General features: G+C 42.2%; 2 protein-coding genes across 5 annotated transcripts in view; one reads left to right on the top strand and one right to left on the bottom strand.

Moving 5' to 3' along the window:
* The window catches only part of vps8 (VPS8 subunit of CORVET complex), an 88,894-nt gene extending 75,037 nt beyond the window's left edge, over positions 1–13,857 (top strand). For all 4 annotated transcript variants that reach the window (XM_085182173.1, XM_085182171.1, XM_085182172.1 and 1 more), the window contains 10 exons: positions 482–571; positions 2,321–2,503; positions 2,578–2,659; positions 5,776–5,858; positions 7,908–7,988; positions 8,451–8,620; positions 10,060–10,228; positions 11,549–11,602; positions 11,891–11,971; positions 13,180–13,857. In XM_085182173.1, coding sequence (XP_085038299.1) covers positions 482–571; positions 2,321–2,503; positions 2,578–2,659; positions 5,776–5,858; positions 7,908–7,988; positions 8,451–8,620; positions 10,060–10,228; positions 11,549–11,602; positions 11,891–11,971; positions 13,180–13,299 — 1,113 coding nt within the window. In that variant the 3' untranslated portion in view covers positions 13,300–13,857. The remainder of the gene's footprint in view (positions 1–481; positions 572–2,320; positions 2,504–2,577; positions 2,660–5,775; positions 5,859–7,907; positions 7,989–8,450; positions 8,621–10,059; positions 10,229–11,548; positions 11,603–11,890; positions 11,972–13,179) is intronic.
* Positions 10,057–22,402, bottom strand: part of LOC146504810 (uncharacterized) — a 39,722-nt gene continuing 27,376 nt past the window's right edge. The window contains exons 4-7 of the mRNA XM_085182178.1: positions 21,875–22,037; positions 18,558–18,679; positions 17,941–18,062; positions 10,057–15,966 (exon numbers count right to left, since the gene is read on the bottom strand). Coding sequence (XP_085038304.1) covers positions 15,870–15,966; positions 17,941–18,062; positions 18,558–18,679; positions 21,875–22,037 — 504 coding nt within the window. The 3' untranslated portion in view covers positions 10,057–15,869. The remainder of the gene's footprint in view (positions 15,967–17,940; positions 18,063–18,557; positions 18,680–21,874; positions 22,038–22,402) is intronic.

The raw sequence follows: 22,402 nt of genomic DNA on the forward strand, positions 1-22,402 counted from the left end.
CACTGGGTTTCAGTTCTTCAGGTGTGAAGAAGATTAAAGGGTTTTTGTAGTCTTTCATTGCTTCATTTGCCTTCAAGCTGCTTTTTTAGAAGTTTTACTGGAGCCTTTAAAGTATCTACAGATCCACTCGACCCAAACCCCCACCAGGACTCCTAACTAACCTCATTTTAAGAAGAAGAGATTTCTGTGCAGCTGTGATGTTGAAATTGTTACCTAGAGTCAGGATGAACATTTAAATACAAATACTCTTTTTCTTGCTGTTGACTGTGCAGAGTGCACGCATCCTCGACACAGTGTAGTAAATACGATTTAAAATGTAAATTTAAATTCACAAGTCTTAAATGGGTGTTTTCAAATATAAGAAATTAGACAGGGTGTAAGGATGATCTAAGAATAAAGCAGCATGTTAGTCGTGACTGCAGAGGTAAGCATCCTGCAGCCAGACTGAGGCGACCGTGTTAAACAATGTTTTTATCTCTAGATAACTCAGAAGCACCGCTGCAATGAAGCTACAGCCTACCTGCTGGAGATGAAAGGAGATGTTCATGGAGCATTTGCTGTCTCATTAGAGGTAACAACAGAACATTGAAATACCAATTCAGCTGATTTTTTATAGAGACACTTGCACTTTAAATTGTAAGGTAAAGACTCTACAATATTTATGCTCTAATCGTTAACCTTTCACCAGATTAACTCAAGAAAACAAGCAGTGACCTTACTGCCTTTGTTGGGCTGCCACGTTGTCACATCCTTTAGTTCTTGGTGGCATCAAGGTGCTGAAACATTCGTCAGAGGTTCTGCTTGATCTTCACATTTCACACCAGAGGTCCTCTGTTGGGCTGAGCTGGGTGTTATGTAGCGCTTTTCTACTCTTCTGAGCACTCAAAGCGCTTTATACAACTTGTGCATTCACCCATTCACACCAGCACATTTTTCTAGCTAACATTCACACACATGGAGGTATCTTGCCCAAGGATATTTGGCTAGGGGAAGTCAGGAATCGAACCACCAACCTTCCTGCTCTAGCGCCTGAGCTCCAGCCACCCCGTTTGGTCATCTGAGTATATTCAGGAAACCAGTTTGAGATTATTTGAGCTTTGTGACATGATGCATTATCCTGCTGGAAGCAGCCATCAGGTACACTGTGGTCGTAAAGGGACGGGCAATACTTCGGCAGGATGTAGCATTTAAACAATGTTTAATTAAGCGTTGTGCGATATGACGAAATATATCAGATGACAAAATGAAAACATCTATTGTTTCATATTTTACGCTATCGTTTGTTTTGCAGCGTCGCAAAACTGTTTACGGCGATATTTTTTCCTGGTTTGGACGGTCACCGCGTGGATGCAGGCACAGGGAAAACCAGAGAAAATGGCGGCTGTTACAACTTATGTGTAGAAATGTATCGTTTAATGCATCGGTCAAAACACTCGACTGCAGGTTCACGACGCCCAGCTGAAAACACTTCAAAGTTGAGCCGCCCAAGAGTCACTGAGCTGACAGAAGAAGCACTATTCTGTGATTTATATCGTTCTCGGGATGAGAACTGTGACATGTCAGGGTCTGAGATCTTTGTCGTGTTGTCCTAACTTAATTGGTACTTAAAGACCTGAAGTTAAAGCTACACACTGGATGGATCCATGTTTTCATGTCTGTCTGAATGTTGCTGTAGAAACTGAGGCTCATCAAATGAGTGTTTCCTGGCTTCTGTTGTGAAAGTGTTGCCTCAGTTTCCTGTTCTTAGCTGAAGTGGTGCCTCCTGTAATCTGCTCCTGCTGTGGCCCTTTAAGAAGAACTGGTGGTCATCTGAGCTACTGTTTCCTTCGCATCAGCTCGATACAGAATACCTATACTCCTCAGACTGCAGCACTAATGAGGCATTTTTGCTCACTGGGTCGTTTCTTTTTCATACTGGTCTCTGTAAACCCTACAACAAATCCAAGCCGATCAATCAGCCTGTCTGTCACCAACAACCATGTTCAAAGTCACTTTTCACCCAAATCTTCCCAGTTTCACTTTGAACTTCAGCAGCTTGGCCTAAATGCACTTAGCTGCTGCTGTGTGATTGGCTGATTCCATACTCTCATTGAAAAGCCGATGAACACGTGTACATAAGTGACCTGTAAGTGGTGTGTTGGTGTTTAAACAGACAGTATTTTTAATTGTGAAGTAAAACCATACTTCGTATGCTATATAAATAAAATTGAATTGAATTGAATTAAGACATTTTCATACTTCAAATAATGAAAGTTGTTACACTGCTGCTGTCTTATGGATGTAATTGCTGTCACAAGAAGCTTTTTTGCTCTCTGTGAAGACACTGAAGGCAACGCTGTGTGCTCTTACTGCTGAGAGCGACAGTGGAGCGAAGGATGGGAGACGGGACGAGGACGAGGCTGTAAGAAGTGAATCGGTGCTGATGAGATTAAAGGAATCTGTGAACGACATCATTGTCTTCTGTCATCGAAGTTGTCAGGGCCTGGAGCAGAAACAGAGAGAGGTGGGTGCTGTGCGTGGGCATGTTTGCAGTGAAGAACTGACAGCTAGTTATTGCTTGTTTTCTGTACCTCACAGGTTCTCTGGTTTCCACTTTTGGACACGATGATGGCGTCTCAGAAACAAGTAAAGGGGCTCAATGCTAAACACACCTCTGACGGTAACAGTTTGCGTGCATCACTACACATGTAAACAAAGATGCCTCACCATGACAACGCTTCCTCTCTAATCTGTCAGATCTGTGCAGCTCTCTGATGACTTTTTGTAAATTTAACACATTTTGTTAAAGTATAAAAAGCTACTGATGCTGAGCTCCCTCGCTCAGACAAACTGACCAGTTCTGTGATCCAACAAAGCCAAAAACAGCTGTTGCCTAATGACCTGAATGTGACAGGTAGTAACCCTTTGTGCAGTGTCCAGTTTTATAGTGACTATACGCTTGTGCTACGGCAGAGATGGAACAAATACAACTACAGTGTGAAAGAAACATATCAAGTTTAGGTTTTGATGTTAATGTTCAACCACAGTGGTGGAAAAACTACTGAGACTCTTTAGTTAAAGTCCTACCGCCACATTTTAGACTAGAGCGTTTAAAAATGTCACATGATGAGAGTTATTTTGTCTGTATGTGCTCAGACAAAGCTCAGTGTGTCTTTGTTTGATAGAATATGCAGCACTCCCTTAAAAGAATATTTCATTGGCCCCAGGACCAGTATCACCTCCTTCCCATTTTCCTTCCTGCCCACTCTCAGTCCAGGGTTCAGCAGGGACCAGTGGGTCACGTTAGCGTAGCTCAGGAGATAAAGTGAAGCCTCTACTGCTCTGAACACTGATGGTTTGATCCTGTATGCCAGAGCTTGATACTGAATCCTGAGTTGTACCTGTTGTGTCCATCGGAGTGTGAGTGCATGAATGTTAGGCTAAAGGCACAGAAAGTTTTCAGATTTTTCACTTATTTCAAGCAAAAATATCTCGTATTAAGTGAACAAGTGAAAATTCTCCAGATCCAAGATGCAGCGTCTCAAAACAAGTTCCCAGATCTCACTGAAATGTTGCTCTGTAGCTGATTGTGTCTTATTGTAAGTGTGATGAGATATTTTGACTAGAAATTAGACAAATATACTTTTTGGATACTTTTTAGATTTTGAGCTTTTGCAGTGAACCCAGTGCAGACATAGTCCATAACTGTGAGAATGTCTGGGGGTGAGCAGTGTAATGAATATGCTGCAGTCCTCAGCACTGACGTGCTCACTGTGTGGAGCTGACGACATGAACTTTCAAAGGAAATAAAACAGTTTAGCTCTAACTGCAGAAGGACAGCGAGTGTGTGCACTAAAGAGTGTTTGAGCTGTGATTTTATTGCTCATCACCAGTGTTGGGTAAGTTACTTTAAAATTGTAACTTAGTTACATTACTAGTTACTTCTATCAAAAGTAACTCAGTTACTTCAAGTTACTCGTTACTTTCAAAGTAACTAGTTACTAGGGAAAGTAACTTTGGTTTTACTCAGAATTCTCTTGTTAATGTGTTGCTTCCACAACTTTGCCAGTCTTCTAGCTTGCTTACTTGCCACAGTGCTCTGTGCCACCTACCAATAGAAAGGAAAAGATAATGTGCATATTTCCACGAGAGAAATGCCACGCCTGGACCATCATTGACTGCTGCCATGATTCTAGCCTACGTCACAGCGTCATGTGTACCTTTTACATCCAACACAAAAACTGCAGTCGCGGTGCTTTGATTGTACTCAGAACTCTGAAATTCTGCCTTCTGAATAGGAAGATGTAGGTAACACCAGACTGCACATGAGCTGCATACAGGGCTGGACTGGGACAGAAAATCGGCCCGGGCATTTTGACTAGAGACCGGCCCACCATTATAGGAAAAATCATAAAGCCTTTGAATGAAAACAAACGCTGTTGTGACAGTGATGTTCACTGTTTTGATGGTATATATGCATCAATCTATGAATCGTTTGTTGTAAGATTCAGATAATTATTTTTTAAAAGCCAGACATTTTAAATGAGAATAAGAAAGAAAAGTATTTCTTTGTGCCCACCTATCCCTGTTAATGCCCTACCTGCCCCCCTGGCAAAACTTTGCTAGATCCGCTCCTGCACAGTTACCAGCTGTCAGCTACCTAAAAAAGGATCCTGGGGTTATCTGTCTCTCAGAAACAGTTCATAACTTCAACTCATCCATGTCACCTAAAAGGTAAACCTGTATCTCCATCACCTGCTCAGCTCTGATGATTCAGTAAGGACATCTCCTGGTTTCATCTTCATGTTTCCCTCTCACCAGATAACCAAACCGACATCATGACCAGCAGCTTTGCAGCTGTGGCTCCAACAAACATCAGCTGATACTAGAAATTAATATTAAATAAATTCTAACAACAGCTGATCAAGCTTAAACGTGCTGCTGTTGTTTAACGTGACATCGGCTGGTTTCCTCTTTCTGGCGCAAAGTGGACGATAAACAAACAAGAGAGCCGATCAGCTGATCATTGATCAGTTTTCATGATTGAAGTAGAAACGGGAGAGGGAGGGAGAGAGGATGAAAGAAGAAGAGGCAGCTGTGCAGCAAAGACACAGAATAACTCCAGCTTTGTGTCTTTTTCATTGTAGCTGAATTACGGGACAAACTGTTCTTTTTCACCTCAATAAGAAACGCGTAATATTTTCTCTGAATACCAGACGGGACGGTTGGCAACTCTAATAACTTATGAACAAAATAAAGTTCAACATCATTAACTTCATAGCACCCACCCAGCTGTATAGAAACTCCGTCATGCTAGCTAGTACGCAGTACGGAAAAAGTCAGCACAACGAAAATAAACTCCACCTAAACTTGGTTTATATCTGACCCAGATAGACTGCAGGTCATAACTTCTTACCTGAAGTTCAGTTCACACTTGGACCGGCGGCCGCCTCGGGTCTCTTTTCCTTCTACGTCCCCTTTCCCTCATCCACCTGCTGCCTCCACCACTTGCTAATGTTACAGAATCTGTGGAAGCTCCGCGATAGCCACCACACGAAGTAACGAGTAACGGCCCTATCTAAATCCCAGTAACGACTAACGCGTTCCTGATTTTGGCATAATAACTAGTTACCGTGCTCGTTACCACAATAGTAACGTAGTTACTGTAACGCGTTACTTAATAACGCGTTAGTCCCAACACTGCTCATCACAGAGAAAATTGTGTTTTTTTGTTATTGTTTTTTTATTGAATCAGTTGTTGGTGTGGCTAATTCATCGTGTCTGTAAATGTCTCAGTGCTGAAGGAGCTCACGATGAAGGTTCTCAACGCTATGAGCAGCTTTATTTCTCTACCTGCCATCATTCAACAGATCCTGCAGGTTTGTATACAGTCTGTCCATGCACACACACACACACACACACACACACACACACACACACACACACACACACACACACACACCCTTCACGTGTCTTGCTGCATGCTCAGTCATCCAGGTGAGTAAATCACGTCCATCCTACCTGCAGCAGCATCGCAGACCACGCCCACAATAGAGCAATTCTTTATTTAATTATAAACTTTGTCCTAATGATGTCCTGTGTTTTAACTATTTAATAATAAAAAGGAAACATCACAAAAACACTTAAGGTCATGAAAATGAGATTTAGCGATTCAATGAGGCGTCCACCTTATTTATTGAAAAGTGTCGTCATCGGTGACACTGGCCCGTATTTACTTGGTATCGGATCGATGGCACACCGCTACCTCCCAGCCCATTGTTCTTTCAGTGATGCTGGTTCAGTCATTGTGCAAATGTGCTGTTTATAAGGTTGGAAACCTGCAGTCACCTGATGAGTGAAACGTTTCTCCCACTGAAAAACAAAACATTGCAGAGCAGCCAGTGTCCAGGTTATCAGGTCCTCCGGCTCAAGGATGTGCTCATCCACCGTTCATCAGAAGCTTCTCCTACAGCACAATCTAGAAGTTATTCCAACATAAGCTTTGCTCAGTCATGTGACAGTTGATTACAAAAGTCTGTGCGTTGTGACGGATCATGAGCCAGACGAGCTCCTGCATCACTGACGCTCTGGTTTCCCACAGAGAAACGTTTCACATGAATTTTGTAGTAAATACTCTTGTTTCTTTGTGTGGTCCGATGTCGCCCCAGTTTGACAACATTTAAATTATGTTAGCATTGAGTTTAATTCAAGCTAAGGCTTGTTTCATTAGTTGGACTTATTTTACTGTTTAACAACATGTTTGTTCAGATTGGTCAAAAAATCCTATGAACAGTAGCAGCAGTTTATACAAACACAGCAATTAATTATTGGCTGTGTTTAAATCCTGATTTAGCTTAAATTTATTTGTCTGTGCCACAGAGCACCATAAAATCACCACATGGTCACACTGTTCACTGACACTTCACACTGCGTAACAGCCAGTGTTGGGGAGTAACGGAATACATGTACCGCCGTTACGTATTTAAAATATAAAATATGAGTAACTGTATTCCGTTACAGTTACAGTTTAAAAAGGTGGTATTTAGAATACAGTTACTTTGTTGAAAGAAATGGATTACACGGCGGTACTTCCCTGTTTCATATTGTGGCGGGTCAGGACTGTTTGGGTTTTGTTTGACAGCTACGTTCTGTTGTTCCAGGCGGCAGCGTTATGGTTGCCATGGTTACAGGGTGACGCTCTCTCTCTGCGTGTTTCCTGGGTGAGAGAGGCCTTTTTGTTGTTGTTGTGCTAAGCTAATAGGCAGAATGCTACAGGTATAGCTCTAAAGAATGTAGCATCATGGGCAGTGTAGTCCGTGCTGCAGGGAGAATGGACTGCCATACCCGTTATGTGTCTGTGAGCGAGGGAGGGAGAAAAAGGAAAAGTACGAGCTGTCATCGAGCAGAAACGGGAGCTGGAAGCATGTAAATATAATAATAACCACTGCAGCCAAGAAGAGAGCCTGACGAGCCCAGTTGTAAGTAAGCTATTAAGACTCGACTGTACACCGTGTTCGTGTTTTCCTCCAAAAACAATAAGTTCTGTTGGAGCAGCCTTTCAACGCCTCTCTCTGTCTCTGCTAGCAAAGTTGACCCAGACAACAAAGTAAAGCTAGTTTTCAGCTACGAGCCGACACAGAACCCACCGTATTAGTCAGAGGTCCCTTTACTACGGTTCGGAGCCGCGGACCTTCAGTAACAGTAATAAATCACAGCAATAGTACATTCATGTAGTTGTAAACAGCATGATAATATATTAAGTAATCCAAAGTATTCAGAATACGTTACTCTCATTGAGTAACGTAACAGAATACGTTACAGAATACATTTTGGGGCATGTAATCTGTAATCTGTAATGGAATACATTTTAAAAGTAACCTTCCCAACACTGGGTAACATCAGACTCCATCTGCCTGCTCGTTTGTTAGGATCCAGTGTACGGCAAAGGCAAGCTGGCAGAGATTCAAGGCCTCATTCTGGGTATGCTGGACACGTTTAACTATGAACAGGTAAGACGTGTGTGTGTGTGTGTGTGTATGTGTGTGTGTGTGTGTGTGTGTGAGTGTGTGTGTGTGTGAGTGAATGGCAGGTAATATTTGTGTTCAGACTAAACAGCTGTTTGAGTATGGTATATGAAAGTAACTATGTTATAGAGAGACTTGTCTCCATAAACAAGAGTATTGTATGATGATAATAATCTTTGTTTGCCAGGAGCAAAAACAGATGAATCAAAACCTCTCGAGCTTTTACACACATGTTACTGTTTGCATGAATACAGTCAGCATAGCATAGAAGTTACCGCCCGTTTCAGCCCGTCATCACCACCTGATGGGTTTGTGTTGCTCGTGTAGTCGTGGTGTGAAAATCATTTTTAGCCTTGATCTGTGAAGGAAACACGTTATTCTAATGACACATTCTGAAGTCTTTATGGCACATGAATGTAGACGTAACTAAGAAAACAAATGTTTCAGACTTTACTTGAAACAACCACCAATCTGTTGAACTACGACCTCCACTGGTCCCTGGCTCACCTGCGTGCTGCTGTCACAAGAGGACTCCACCCACGACAGGACTGCTGTAACATCTGCCTCCAGCAGTACAAGAGGAGGCAGGATGCATCTGAGGAGATCATTGTTTTCAGGTAACACACACACATTATATATGTGTGTGTGTGTGTGTTTACATGGGAAACTCTTCCAGGTCCTTTACGTTTTGTATAATCTTGTTTGCACTTCCTGTTTCTTCTTTTGTTATTGCCAAAGTGTCATTTGCACGCAGTATCAGTATCAGTTTATGAACATTGAATAACAAAATCAATGTTCTGTTAATCGGTCGTGCAGAAAGTTTCTGTGGCTCGTCACCTTGTTTATACAATATTTAAGACTTAAAAGGCTCACAGCTGATCATTCCCAGGACTTGGTAACAAACTGAATCATTTTTTTTATAAACTTTATCTTGAATAACTATTTTCTCTTCTTGACGGAGTCTTTTTTGATCTGCTTTTCACCTGCAGAGCCTGTATGACCTGTTACATGTCGTCTCATGTCTATACAATTCAATTCAATTCAATTTTATTTATATAGCTCCAAATCACAACAAAAGTCGCCTCAAGGCGCTTCATAGATACAGAGAAAACCCAACAATCATATGACCCCCTATGAGCAGCACTTTGGCGACAGTGGGAAGGAAAAACTCCCTTTTAACAGGAAGAAACCTCCAGCAGAACCAGGCTCAGGGAGGGGCGGGGCCATCTGCTGCATCCTATAATTTTAATGATCTCATCATTTTCCATATAATCAATAGGCCATCTGTGGTTAAAATGCCGTCATGGAGAGTTTTACCAACATGATCAGCTAGTGAACTAAGCAATCTTGTGCAAAATCTAAAGTTAAGTAATGGTGTCATTGCAGCAAGTATCAATGAAGTCCTGTAGGCAGTCATTGTCCAAGGATAAAGGCCTGACCCTGACCAAAACATCTGGAATGATTCAATTCAGGTTTATTAAATAACACAAATTTAAACAACAGTTTTGTCAAAGCGCATCAAATTGTAAGTTAAAGACTTAAAGCCCAACAATCAGACAGTTTGCTGTGAGCAGCACTTTGGCGACAGTGGGAAGGAAAAACTCCCTTTTAACAGGAAGAAACCTGCAGCAGAGCCAGGCTCAGGGAGGGGCGGGGCCATCTGCTGCAACCAGTTAGTGATGATGGGAGGAAGAAGGAAAACTAAAGAACTTGAGGAGAAAACAGTCAGTGATCTTCATTAACAGCCAGTCAGAATGACCTGAAGTGCCTTAATGCACACATCAGCAATAATGTATGAAAGACCTCAATGCAGACCACGTGATGCTAAAGCCCAGCAGAGACCCTATGAGACATTTCAAAAAGCAGACTGGGTCTACTGATTGAACTTTACACTGCTCTGATCCAGATTGTGCCATAAGTTTTGGTTAAGGCTCATTATTAGCAGACTTGCCCCACAGATCCCCTCAGTAGGCTTTCTTAAATGGAACTTGTTGCTAAAAGCAAAACAATCCGTAGACATTAAAATGACTGTTTATGAATGTTTGTGTCTGTCCAGCTGTGGTCACCTGTACCACCTGCAGTGCCTGCAGCAAAAGGACTGTGTGTGGGGCTGTGCGTCAGAGCTGCAGCGGCAGTGGAGGTGCTACAAGTGTTCGGCCATCCACGGAGGAAGAGTCGGGCCTTCCACTGAACCGAAGAGAGGCCGTAGCACGTCTCTGGCACAGGTGTGTGTGTGTGTGTGTGTGTGTGTGTGTGAGTGACAGTGAAAGAAGATATGTCAGTGCTGTACTTTAACCCAGCATGAAATGATACAAGTTTGTGTCTTTGATAGAAAGTTTGTTCAAAAATACAACAAGCTAAAGCAAAACGTGCTCACATGTTCATGAACACCTTTATGTGTGGAGTCAGACAGCACAGATATGACTGCAGACGTTCAGTGTAGCATTAATTGTCGTCTCCCATTTTCAGTGGCTTAAAGCGATTTTGTCGGACAGCCCACAGCCTCATGGCTAGCTCATCTTTCCTGTTGTTGTGTTGCAAATACGGCTGATTAAAGCTCTGGTGTTCATTCCAAGTACTGAACTTGCAGCTGATCTTTTGGCACAGAGATGTCGATGCAGGAGAAAAACCAAACAGCTAATCAATAAGAAAGGACACAGCAGGGGTGCCACACTCATTTTAAATGGGGCCCACTCCTCTGTCAGTGTGAAGACGTTACATATTTAACTGTTTTTCTACACGATGAAGAAAAAGACAGGAATCCATCAGCACGACTCTTTGGATTTAAATTGTAAGAAATAAAAGTACAGATAGTTTCAGACGGTCCAGCTGTTGTTTTGTTTTTTAAACATAAAAACAGAACTTTCTGTAGCAGAGAGTGGAAAACAGAAACGTTTCAAAGAGATTTCTCAGAGAATTGGTTCATTTGTTGAAGTTTCTTTGGTACTGAACAGCGGAAACGAGGCTTTCTTGTCAGAGGTCATTTCTGAACAGCGGCTGTACAAAACAGCTGACTGGTTCATAAAAGCGAGTAATGCAGAATGACCATCGACCTTTGATGGGACACTGGTGGGCTTTTATTGTGGTGGGAGCGTGACAGCGAAGCGCAGATAAACTCATGACGATGTTTTCCACGTGTTGTCTTTTGCTGTTGGTTCGATGAGTTTTGCTCGTCGAGTGACGAAACCGGCGGTTTTAGAGTGTGATGTGGTAACACGCATGTGCGTGCTGTCGGGTGAACGGCGGTCCGTGTTGACGTCTTTCTGTGGAATCTGTTTACCTGATCTTTAATGGCTGTTTTATCTGTTTGGTGGTTGTTGAAATGGTTTGTTTGTTTCTATGGATACCACATGTTTGTATTTAAATGACACGTTTGGCGGGACATCCTATTAAAGCAGATGCTCTGATGTTGCATTTCCTGACATGGGCGGAGCTGGGCACACTTCCAAAGTTGCTGTTTTGATTTCATTGTTGAGTCCAAGGATGAGGAACGTTGTACTGAAACTAACATGGCTGAAACAACGCTGTCCCTCTCTGTGCCACAGACACATGTGACATCAGCACGCCAGGACACGGGAGCGTCGGCTCTCAGGAAGAAGGTTTGTGATCCCAGGACGTCGAGCTGTGGCGTCTGTCTCTGCTGAACGAGTTGTTTCTGAAATCATGGCGTTATCACTGTACACAACTTATTCTATACAAACCTCCGTTTGTAGTTTAATGTCAACATTAACATCAACAGCATTCTGTAGTTAACATGAGACTCATCAACCAAACTAATATTTATGTTGCTGTTCTGGTTTCTTTCTAAATTACCGTCATTTTTGCACTTTTTACAGAATATGTAACAACTTACATCTTAATAGACTGTTTGTGTTCATGTGACGCAGGTGTTCGCTGAGGCGACACTGGACCTTCAGCAGGAGCAGTCCTGGGATGAGATCCGCTGCTTGTACCGAGGACCATCCAGGGTATTAAAACGAGCACATTTTCATTTAGACACGACAGATTCCACTGATGCTGAAATTAATATAACGCAGTGCTCGTTATTTTTTGTTATAGTTTAAAAACAGTTTTCATTACACAACAGCAGTAAAAACAAAAACAAACACATACAACACAAACACAAGCAGCTGATCCTACAGGTGAGTGTGTGTGCTTGTGTACTGCTCTGAAGTGTCAAACAAACAAGATGTGATTGAAGTTCAGGCTTGTTTGACAGAAATGTTGCATCAGCTGTTTATACATTGTAGCTATTTTTACACAAAACGACATTTTCAGAGGCTCAGAAGTAACTGGACGGACTGAGAAGCAGTTTCTTGGCCAGTTGAGCCACGAAACAGATAAAAGAAGCTGAAGCAGCCTTGGCAGGGTGTGTCCATCTGTGGCACCAGCACCCCAAAACAGGAAGTCCCCGTTTATCTAATCCTAATGTACGTTTCTGTGGGTCAGCAGGCAGAGTTTAGATGTTGATGAGCGAGGCCACTGGTTTCTGATTGTCCACCCTCCCTCCTCCACTGGGAGGAACCCTGAGTTGCCTTGCAGGCCCAGTATTCATCAGCCCCCCCTCTAGATCAGTGCCAAGCCACTCAGTTGAACTCAGTTAAACTGTTAGAAACCTGGAGTAAATTGTAAGAGCTATTTAAACTCTATTAATACTCAAGTGTTTACCTTCACAAAGGGTTAAAAAAGGAACATGCACAATTTAGACTATTTGAATGATATTTTATTAAAGCACAACCCAAAGATAATAAAAACAGAATCAAATCACTTGAATTATACTTATCTAACCTACTCTGATCTAATGTTGACTAGTGTTCCTGATGATAGTCCAACAGGAAGAATCTCTTGGAAATTCAGCTCCAGACTTACTGCTGACGACACAATCCAAGCTCACTGCGGGTGTACTGAGGGCTCCTAACAACGCCCAGTCACTCCCAAAGCCATGCAACCTGTGCTTTAGCATCTTCCATTTGCATGCAGACTATGCAGCCAGTGATCAAACCACCAACTTTGTGATTAGTAGACGATGACCCGCTCAACCTGCTGAGCTGCAGTCAGTCAGGCTGCAGACCAGCGAGGGTGGCGTGCTATCCACCACCACCAACATCAACAATGACACGTGAGCATCAGGATGGACCGTGATCTTTTTTTCTTCTGTATTTTCTCTCTCTCCTAGCTGTCCATCCTTTCAGACGTCTCCCACTGCCACGAGAAAACAGGATCTCTGTTCTCTGTCCAGCTGGGAACAGAAAGCTTCCAGCTGAAACTCTCTCCTCCGCCTCTCTTCGAAGAATAACATCACGACTGCTCGAGGATAACGTTTTCCTTTTGCTCTTTTCAACACCAAAGTTTGGGATTAGCTGATGTCACATCGCGCTTTAGTCCCAGTTATTCCATCTTTTGTTTGTTTTTTTTTACCGCGTACAACTTTACCCTAAATGTTGGTTGAAGAAATGATGCAGAAGTCTTCAGTTGGATAATCTCTGCGCCTCACAGGAAGTCTGGCTCGTTTTGAAATAGAAGTTAAAGTTTGATGCAGCAGTTAAACTCTGAGGTGGGACGTCCAGGGAGGGATCTTTAAAAAACATGAAAACATTGGCTCACATCTTGTAAATCGTTGTGATAATTCTCAGTGTGGCTTTGCTGATGCTGCAAAGCCACACTGAACGCCTCAAAACCGTTAATATTTACACTAACATATCTGTTAATGACCTGCAAAGATTTTCAACATTTTCAATGAAGCAATGGTATCTTTAGCATACAAATAAGTATCCCTCTGTGTGTAGCCTGAGCTTTTCTGTGTAGTGTTGTGAGAGGCAGCGTGCGATTGTTAGTCGTGGGGAGTCCCTCATTTTCAAACCTTGGCCTTCTCTGTTTAAATGATAAAGAGACTAGAGGGAAACAAGGAGTGAAATTAAAGCTCAAATGTGACTAAAAACCACTTCAAATGTGGTTTCTGTTGTAGTTATCCTCCTGCTCCTCATGCTGCATTTACAGCACATTATGGCTTCATTAATAATTCAACCAGAGCAACAAAGGCCAGAATGATTCATTCTCCTCTGCTACATTATACAGATGTGCACATATACAAGACTCTCATTAGAAGGTGGATTCAAATCATTTGGCTGTAACTGTAATGATCGTGGCTGGATGTTGTGATCATTATTGTTACTTTATAACCTTCTTGTAACAGAAAAAGCAGAAGCAGAGGGAGGTTTGGCCCACGCAGGCTGTTCGGGGTTATTCATCGTTACATTTAAAAAGCTCCCATCTGAAAACATCAAATTTGTCATCAGTGACATCACTGAACTTTGATACTAAATCCTTATTTAATGTTTCTCCTGTGAGAATGGGGACTTATCCTCTGCTCAATAAACCAGCACGTACTGTAGATATGTCTCATGTGTTGTTTGCTTTCTTTGTGTCTTCTTCTGTTCTGCATCACACCAACGTTGCCTTCCTCTGAGGAATCAGTCTCACTTTGCACTAACAGCGCACTGACATCTAGAGCTCAAAACTCTGCAACAGTTACATATTTCAGGACAAAGACATTGTTACACAGTTACAGAGAGCACGCAGACAGGATTTTACATCTCCCATCTCCAGAGGCTGAACATTAAGAAATAAAGTAAGAACAGCTGACAAGCAGTTTCATGGCCAGATGATGTTTTATTCTCTTGTTACACTGGACGTGCTGTGAAATGTTGAACCTGCTTTGGTAGCTGTGCGCTACAAGTCTCAGTGTGAGGTCACAGGAGCTGCTGTGGAAGACGCCGTACTAGGCTGGAGAGTCAAATAAAAAGTCTTCAACATGAAGACTGAACCAGCTCAGCACAACAGTCTCACAGAAGCAGAAGTCTCCAATCAAAAGACGACTTCATGAATGTAAATACACAAAGTTTCCACCTGCTCATTACACTCGAGAGCGAGGAAGCTGTTTCTGCAAAAACAAACACAAGACGGAGGAAAGGAACGGCTCGAAGCATAAAACATCAGCGAAACCCGACAGAGAACATGTAAAAGGCATGATGGGAAATATGGCTGCCAGTGGAAATGGGCCACAAGTCAGTTAAAGTAATTTCTTGACTGAGAACATGTGGCAGAAATCAGCCAATCACATCTTGATTCGCTGGTTTTAACTTTTGACTAATGCTTCAAATTTGGCTTCAGCACCTCATCAGACCCGCTGACACTGATCTTCAGTCCAGTTCTTGTGTAATGTGACCTCAGCCTTTCCTCCATCTTCCTGACAGCCAGCCTTCTCCTGAGGCCGTTTCTGATGAAGCTTTGGTGAAGAGTACATGAGGCAGACGCATCTCTCTGCTCATGTGTCAGATCTTTGCTCGATTTGATCTCATTTCTTGAGTACATCACTTTCAGATACTGTTCACGTGCTGCAGACAGACTTTTAGACCCGCTACATCTTCTTTGTCGTCCCCTTTTCCTGATTCCTCAAAACATTCATAAATAAAAGCCTTGAAAGTGAAACTGAGTGGAGAACTATTACACTTTAAAACAATTACAAGACAGTCTGGAAGCAAAATCTGAAAGAAATGGTGGTGCATTTAAAGAGGAACAAACAAATAAAAAAGACATAAGACATCAGTAAAAACGTGTCATAACTTATGTCCCTGTATGCGGATCCTGCACATTTTGCTATGTGTAGAGTCTGTATAGTCCAAAATAAACAGCCAGGTTTGCAGAAGTCGTCAGTTTATCTTCTGATAATGAAATGATGTCACGATGAGGACAGCAGACCCTTCAGTACTCAAAACTACTGTTCTTATTATTTTGGAGATGCTACAGCCGTCGTCTGGCCACCATCATTTGGTCTTTTATAAAAAGCACTCTTCACTACCCGGATCTTTACTCAAGCCACGGGAAGTCCAGTGTACTCCGGTGGCCCAAAGCAATCATAGAGTTCCTGCTGGTGCTAGATGGTTGTACTGGTTCCAGATCAGGCCTGTGAAGATGAAAAGGCAGGGAGTAAACATGTCTACATACACGTCTAAGATACTCTTTTACTTTGTGCATGTGTCAGCAGGAGAAAGGTGTTTCTAAAACATCTTGGATTACAGCGAGAGCTTACTAGGCCTAAACCTAAATCCCAGACTCCCACTCCTACAGGGGAACACTGAGGAATGCTGATTTGACTCTCCCGACCCTGCTCTCCATCTGGGTGGGTGCCAAGCTCCAGTCAGGGCGGAGGGAGAGGCTGAAGTGCCAGCAATCCTCCACCTCCCATTAAATTCCTCCCTCGACGAGCTCTCACATAAAGAGGAGCCAGTGTTGATCCAGAACAGGCAAAAAGGCCCTTTTATCTGTTTCTGTCAAGAGTCCCAGTCTTTGCATCCTGCCTAAAGGTCTCTGAGGCTGTCATTTCCAAAACACATGCTTATGCTGGTTATTCACATATAAATAACTATAAATTTTAGGTTTCCTCAGACGGGGGAACAGGCACAGTGTCCTTTCAGTGGTTCTGCATCGGTGTCATTTCGACCCGTGAGGATGTAACATATCTATAGCAGGATTATGTTGATACATTTTTTACAGCAAAAGTAAAAACAGGAAAATGTGTGTTTTACTGAATGTGAGCAGAAAACGTGAATTTTGTTTGTGTTTGTAAAGAAAAACAAACGTACACTGAAACATGCACAGGTACACACAGTGTTGGGGAGTAATGGAATACATGTACCGCCGTTACGTATTTCAAATACAAAATATGAGTAACTGTATTCCGTTACAGTTACCGTTTAAAAAGGTGGTATTTAGAATACAGTTACTTTGTTGAAATAAATGGATTACACGGCGGTACTTCCCTGTTTCATATTGTGGCGGGTCAGGACTGTTTGGTTTTGTTTGACAGCTACGTTCTGTTGTTCCAGGCGGCAGCGTTACGGTTGCCATGGTTACAGGGCGACGCTCTCTCTCTGCGTGTTTCCTGGGTGAGAGAGCGCCTGTTGTTGTTGTTGTGCTAAGCTAACAGGCAGAATGCTACAGGTATAGCTCTAAAGAATGTAGCATCATGGGCAGTGTAGTCCGTGCTGCAGGGAGAATGGACTGCCATACACGTTATGTGTCTGTGAGCGAGGGAGGGAGAAAAAGGAAAAGTACGAGCTGTCATCGAGCAGAAACGGGAGCTGGAAGCATGTAAATATAATAATAACCACTGCAGCCAAGAAGAGAGCCTGACGAGCCCAGTTGTAAGTAAGCTATTAAGACTCGACTGTACACCGTGTTCGTGTTTTCCTCTGAAACAATAAGTTCTGTTGGAGCAGCCTTTCAACGCCTCTCTCTGTCTCTGCTAGCAAAGTTGACCCAGACAACAAAGTAAAGCTAGTTTTCAGCTACGAGCCGACACAGAACCCACCGTATTAGCCAGAGGTCCCTTTACTACGGTTCGGAGTCGCGGACCTTCAGTAACAGTAATAAATCACAGCAATAGTACATTCATGTAGTTGTAAACAGCATGATAATATATTAAGTAATCCAAAGTATTCAGAATACGTTACTCTCATTGAGTAATGTAACAGAATACGTTACAGAATACATTTTGGGGCATGTAATCTGTAATCTGTAATGGAATACATTTTAAAGTAACCTTCCCAACACTGGGTACATAACTCAACAATCTTCTTGTGTTGTGTGTGTGGGGACGGAGAGAGTGTGAGTGGGTTTGTTTGTGTGTTTTTGTCATGGGAAGTTTTTCAGCCTACTGATGGTCTGCTTCATTGCATCACGTGTTGGGAGACCGTCTTTAGCCCCTCTGATGGGCCCCAGCTGTATATGGACCCTGATCAGCTGCTCATTGGATCATTTGTGCCAGTGTGCAGCGACAAAATGTGAAAAAGGAGCAAATTGGCCGTTTATCCAAATTCTTCTGGACCTGACTGCAGATCATAGACGTACCACACTGTGGTGTTAGCATGCTCCTCACCTGTAGAGCTGTGGGCAGGACATCTTCAGTGAAGCCGAAGCTGCTCCCAGCCTGCTGTGATTCCTTAGCTTAGTCTTCCTCACCACGTCTTTGACTCGGGCCCACGTGCTGTTTTCACTCAGCTGAACACAAACACACACAATCGTCACTGATCAACTTTCCCTTCTAGCAGTAAATGAAGTGTTTGGGTGACCTGCTAACAAATTAATTTATACACAGTGACCCAACAAGATCTTTTCAGTAGTGACCAAGCAGACCACAAATTAGTGGCTGAAACACACGTGGGAGGAGTTTGAGAGAGTGAAAAATATACCAGCAGAAGATTTTGGTATAAGCACAGATTGTTGGTCGTGTTTTTCTCTGAAAACAGTGCAGGAGTTATCCAAAGTGTTGTTTCTTCTGGAGTTTAGCTCATATTGTGTCCTTTTTGTAGCTTTTTGTATCGAGTACTGTTTTGTGTCTCCTGTCCTCGTCTCTGTGTGTCCCCTGTACAAATTGTGTCTTGTCTCCAGCCACACATGAGTTTTTGCAGAGCGTCGCCTCATATATTTCATGTGAAAACATTTGCTAATCACACTGCAGCATGTGATCCTCTCAGGATAAACAGCATCACTTACTGTGTGCTGATGGATGGAGAGCCCCTCAGTGCTGTCCCCGTGGACCCCCCCCTCAGTGTGACTCCTTTGGCTTCGGCTCTTCCTCCACGGAGGAGCGAGAGTTAAACCATCACCTGTAACTCCTGAAACAGGGAGCAAACAACAAGCACTCACAGTTCAGTTTGTGCCTGATTAATAACATTTAAACCAGTATTCATTTGGTCCTTTCATGCATTTTGTCAACGCTATAAAAAAACAAAACACACACATGTGTGCTGATTAGCCACAACAGCTCAAATGCTGCGTCCTCTGTGTCCTGCCCGAACTGAAGGATGGACGTTATCATGGAAAAACACACTGACTCCACCAAATCATTGCTACATGATTAGTTGATTAGTGATTCACATCTTGCTGCAGGGAGTCATGGCTGTTATAAGAAATGGAAACAGTGCACGTCTGATCATCCCACTCCCCTCTTCTCCTACTTTACTGTAAACACATCACTTCTTATCACAGCTTCTGCTGGTCATAGCACTTTGCTAGGAACTATTCAGTCCAGCGCTACAGCTACATAACAGTCGGTGAATCCAAATCTGAAATGATCTTATGTGAACTGTGCATAGTCCAAATACGTGTTCCTGTCAGGAGCAGATGTCCGCCCAGGCTTGGGTGAAGCAGAACCTTTCTTTAAAGTAGATGAACTGTGGGGGCAGTTCTGGGTCACGCTGTGAAACTTGAGTATTGCTAAAACAATTTGAGAACATAGTTCAGTTCATTCAGGGTGTTTTCAGAAGCTTGAAGGCTGCAGAACAGTAAGTCCTGTCTGAGGAAAATATCTTTCTAAATCTCGTCTTCTACGTTTGGAGGAGCTGAGAACTGCATCTACGCCTCCTTCTTTGCCTGCTTGTGCACATAAACTGCTTTGCATGCTGCCAGTGTTTTTCACTGCTGTTGGTCATTAGTTGTAGTTTTCTCCAACCAAAACCATGAACCTCTGACCGTTAGTAACTATGAGCACAGACTCTCTTTTTGTTGCTGTCTTAACCTCCAAAGACCTGAACTCTTCCACTGCAGCATTTTTAATTTCTCTTTGATATTTGGGCTGATTGGGACCCGATGAATGTAAAAACAAAGAATTGCCAGATTTTTGTTTCTAAGACGAATGAGAGCCAGATATGAGGATATTTGTTTAACCCTCTGCAGGCAGGCGTTGCCGATTTGCAACAGTTAAAAACTAACAACCTGATCACCCCACATACAGATTTTATGAGTTTCTTTTACTCAGAAGCACCACTGCAGGACTTGGTTGTGCATTAGCAACAAAAAACTTAATTTGAGCCTGAGAGGGTTAAGATTTCGACAGTAGCAGGATAACGTCCTCGTAAGTGGATATCAGGCCCTTGTAGAGCAAAATTAAGTATTTTGGTCTAAATAACCCAAAATATTTAATATTTAGTATCTACTGTTATCTACTGTTAGCTAGTTTATTGTGATGGTGCTGTTTTTATTATGTTGCTCTTTTTTTGTTTGCTTTCTCTTCTGTTTTTTTTCTCCACACAGGTGATCCAGGTGTTTTGTTTGTTTTTCTTTTTTCTTCCCCCCTTTCTCACCGTCTCTTCTCCCCTCTGGTTTTCTTTCTCTCCCTCTCTTTCTTTCATTCTGTCTCCCTGTCCTATCCCCCAGTCATGTCTGTCCCGTTTGTAGCAACTGAAAATAAAATAAATACATAATTATAATAAAGGTCAATCAAATGGACCAATATGGCAAGGCCATGATGATCCACTTGGTAAAATAAATCCACTTGGCATCTTTCTTGGCCTTAAGACAACAATTCTGATGCTAAAGATCCAAACGGGACACAAAAAAAATAAAAAATAAAAATAAATAAATAAAAATAAAAAAATAAAAAAATAAATAAAAATAAAAAATAAAAAAATAAATAAAAATAAAAAAAATAAAAAAATAAATAACCCAAAATGTGATGTCCACATGTGTGAACGCCAGGTCCTAGGAGGTTAAAGGTGCAGTCTGCCCTCAATTCCTCCTTACCTCAAGCCTCTTTTCCTAAACTGAACTCAGGGCTCTAACACATGGAAACATACCATAAACATGCTTATTTATTCCAGTTACTGTCAGCAGGTTAGACATGCCATCCTCTCGTTTTGGGACAGCTGAGCAGCAACAACAGCTGCTTATAAGATAAGATTATGTTAGGCTCAAGATAAACAGGTTGATTACATTCTCACATCACCTAAGAGTTTATTTACGAGTCCAACAAAATCATATCGACTTCACAAAAAGTTTCACTATTGCTGGCAAACAGCAGCTAAAAGCTAAAAACAGCAGATTACCAAGAGCATGTCCTCAGTGCTACATCCAGCTCAACTGTGATTGGACAGCAGCTTCACTGAATCATCGTGTGTCAGGCTGCCTTCACAAACCTGGCATACTCAACTTTTAACGTCAGTTTTGTTTATATGACACTAAATCACATCAACACATGATGAGTGAAAAACGTTTGACAGAAAGGAAAGTTTGAATCTTGAAAGTAGAGATAGTGTCTGTCTCCTGGATCCAAACTGGAAGCTGGTTCCACAGAAGAGGGGCCTGAAAACTGAAGGCTCTGCCTCCCATTCTACTTTTAAATACTCTAGGAACAACAAGTAGGCCTGCAGAGCGAGAGCGAAGTGCTCTGATAGGCTGATATGGTACCTGATGAATAGCAGCCTGACTTTTTTGAGATGCCTCAGGTTAAAAACATAAAATACTGCAAATTCTTTAATTGACGCATCAGTTTTTTTATTCCTGATTTATTAGTTTGTGTTTCTATTATTCAAATATGTCAAAGTCTAGTGTTGGAAAATATTCCACACAAACACGAGCAGAAAAACACAGTCTACAGTCTAAGTTTAGTGGTAGAAAGATTTCCCAGCATGCTGTGCTGTCAGCATGTTATGTACATTTACAACTAAATGTGCAAAATTACATGAAGTTTGCAAATGTGTTCAATGATGCTTGATGGTGAAGTGCACCCTGGGATTAGTGATGTAACTCCAGCATGTATACCAATGTTTGTTTGTGCCTGTTTTATCTAATATCAGATTTTGGATTTTGTGGATTTTATGCAGAAGGTTTACATCAGTGCGATTTTTTGTATATTAGTTACAAACACAACAGAATCACTGTTACTACACAAGATGTTGTGGAATAAATGTCAGGTAGTCCTCTCATGAATCACTATTTATTCAGTATAAGGAGATACTGGGATTGAATCTAGCAGCCTTGTAGAGATCGCAGGTGCTTCTGTGTGTTTTCTCCAGGTGCTCTGGTCGTATTACCTCCACCGGTGGATATGAGTGGGTGCTGTGTGACCTCTGCAATGGCCGACAGGTCTGAGAGAGTTCCACTGGGTGATGCAAACTCATCTCTGGATTGTGTTTTCTGAAAATCCTGGAAGGCTAAACTGGCTGCACCACAGCTGCAGTAGTCTCTGAAGAAGTCCTGGAAAAAGCAGAGAAGAAGAAAATGTGTCATGAAATTTTCATTTAAAAAGAAAGTGATTAACACGTGTCAGCTGAAAATAAAAATGATGTTAATCGCTTTAGAATTTTACTCCACGTAATGCAGATCATATATGATGATATAAGATGTGTAATTTGAATGTTGCTGCTGATGTGCATCGGAGAGTGTGGGACAAAAGAACAGGCTTCTTGTACGAGTAATGGTTTCTTTTAACATTATTTTTGAGGATTTTGTCTTTGTTGGACAGACATCACAGAGGTGAGAGAGCAGCAAAGGCCAAAGGTCAGGCTTGAACCGGGGCGATCGTGGCTCAAGAGTTGGGAGTTCGCCTTGTAATCGGAAGG

The sequence above is a fragment of the Neolamprologus multifasciatus genome, chromosome 13, assembly GCF_963576455.1.
Source record: "Neolamprologus multifasciatus chromosome 13, fNeoMul1.2, whole genome shotgun sequence".
NCBI classification, from domain to species: Eukaryota; Metazoa; Chordata; class Actinopteri; order Cichliformes; family Cichlidae; genus Neolamprologus; species Neolamprologus multifasciatus.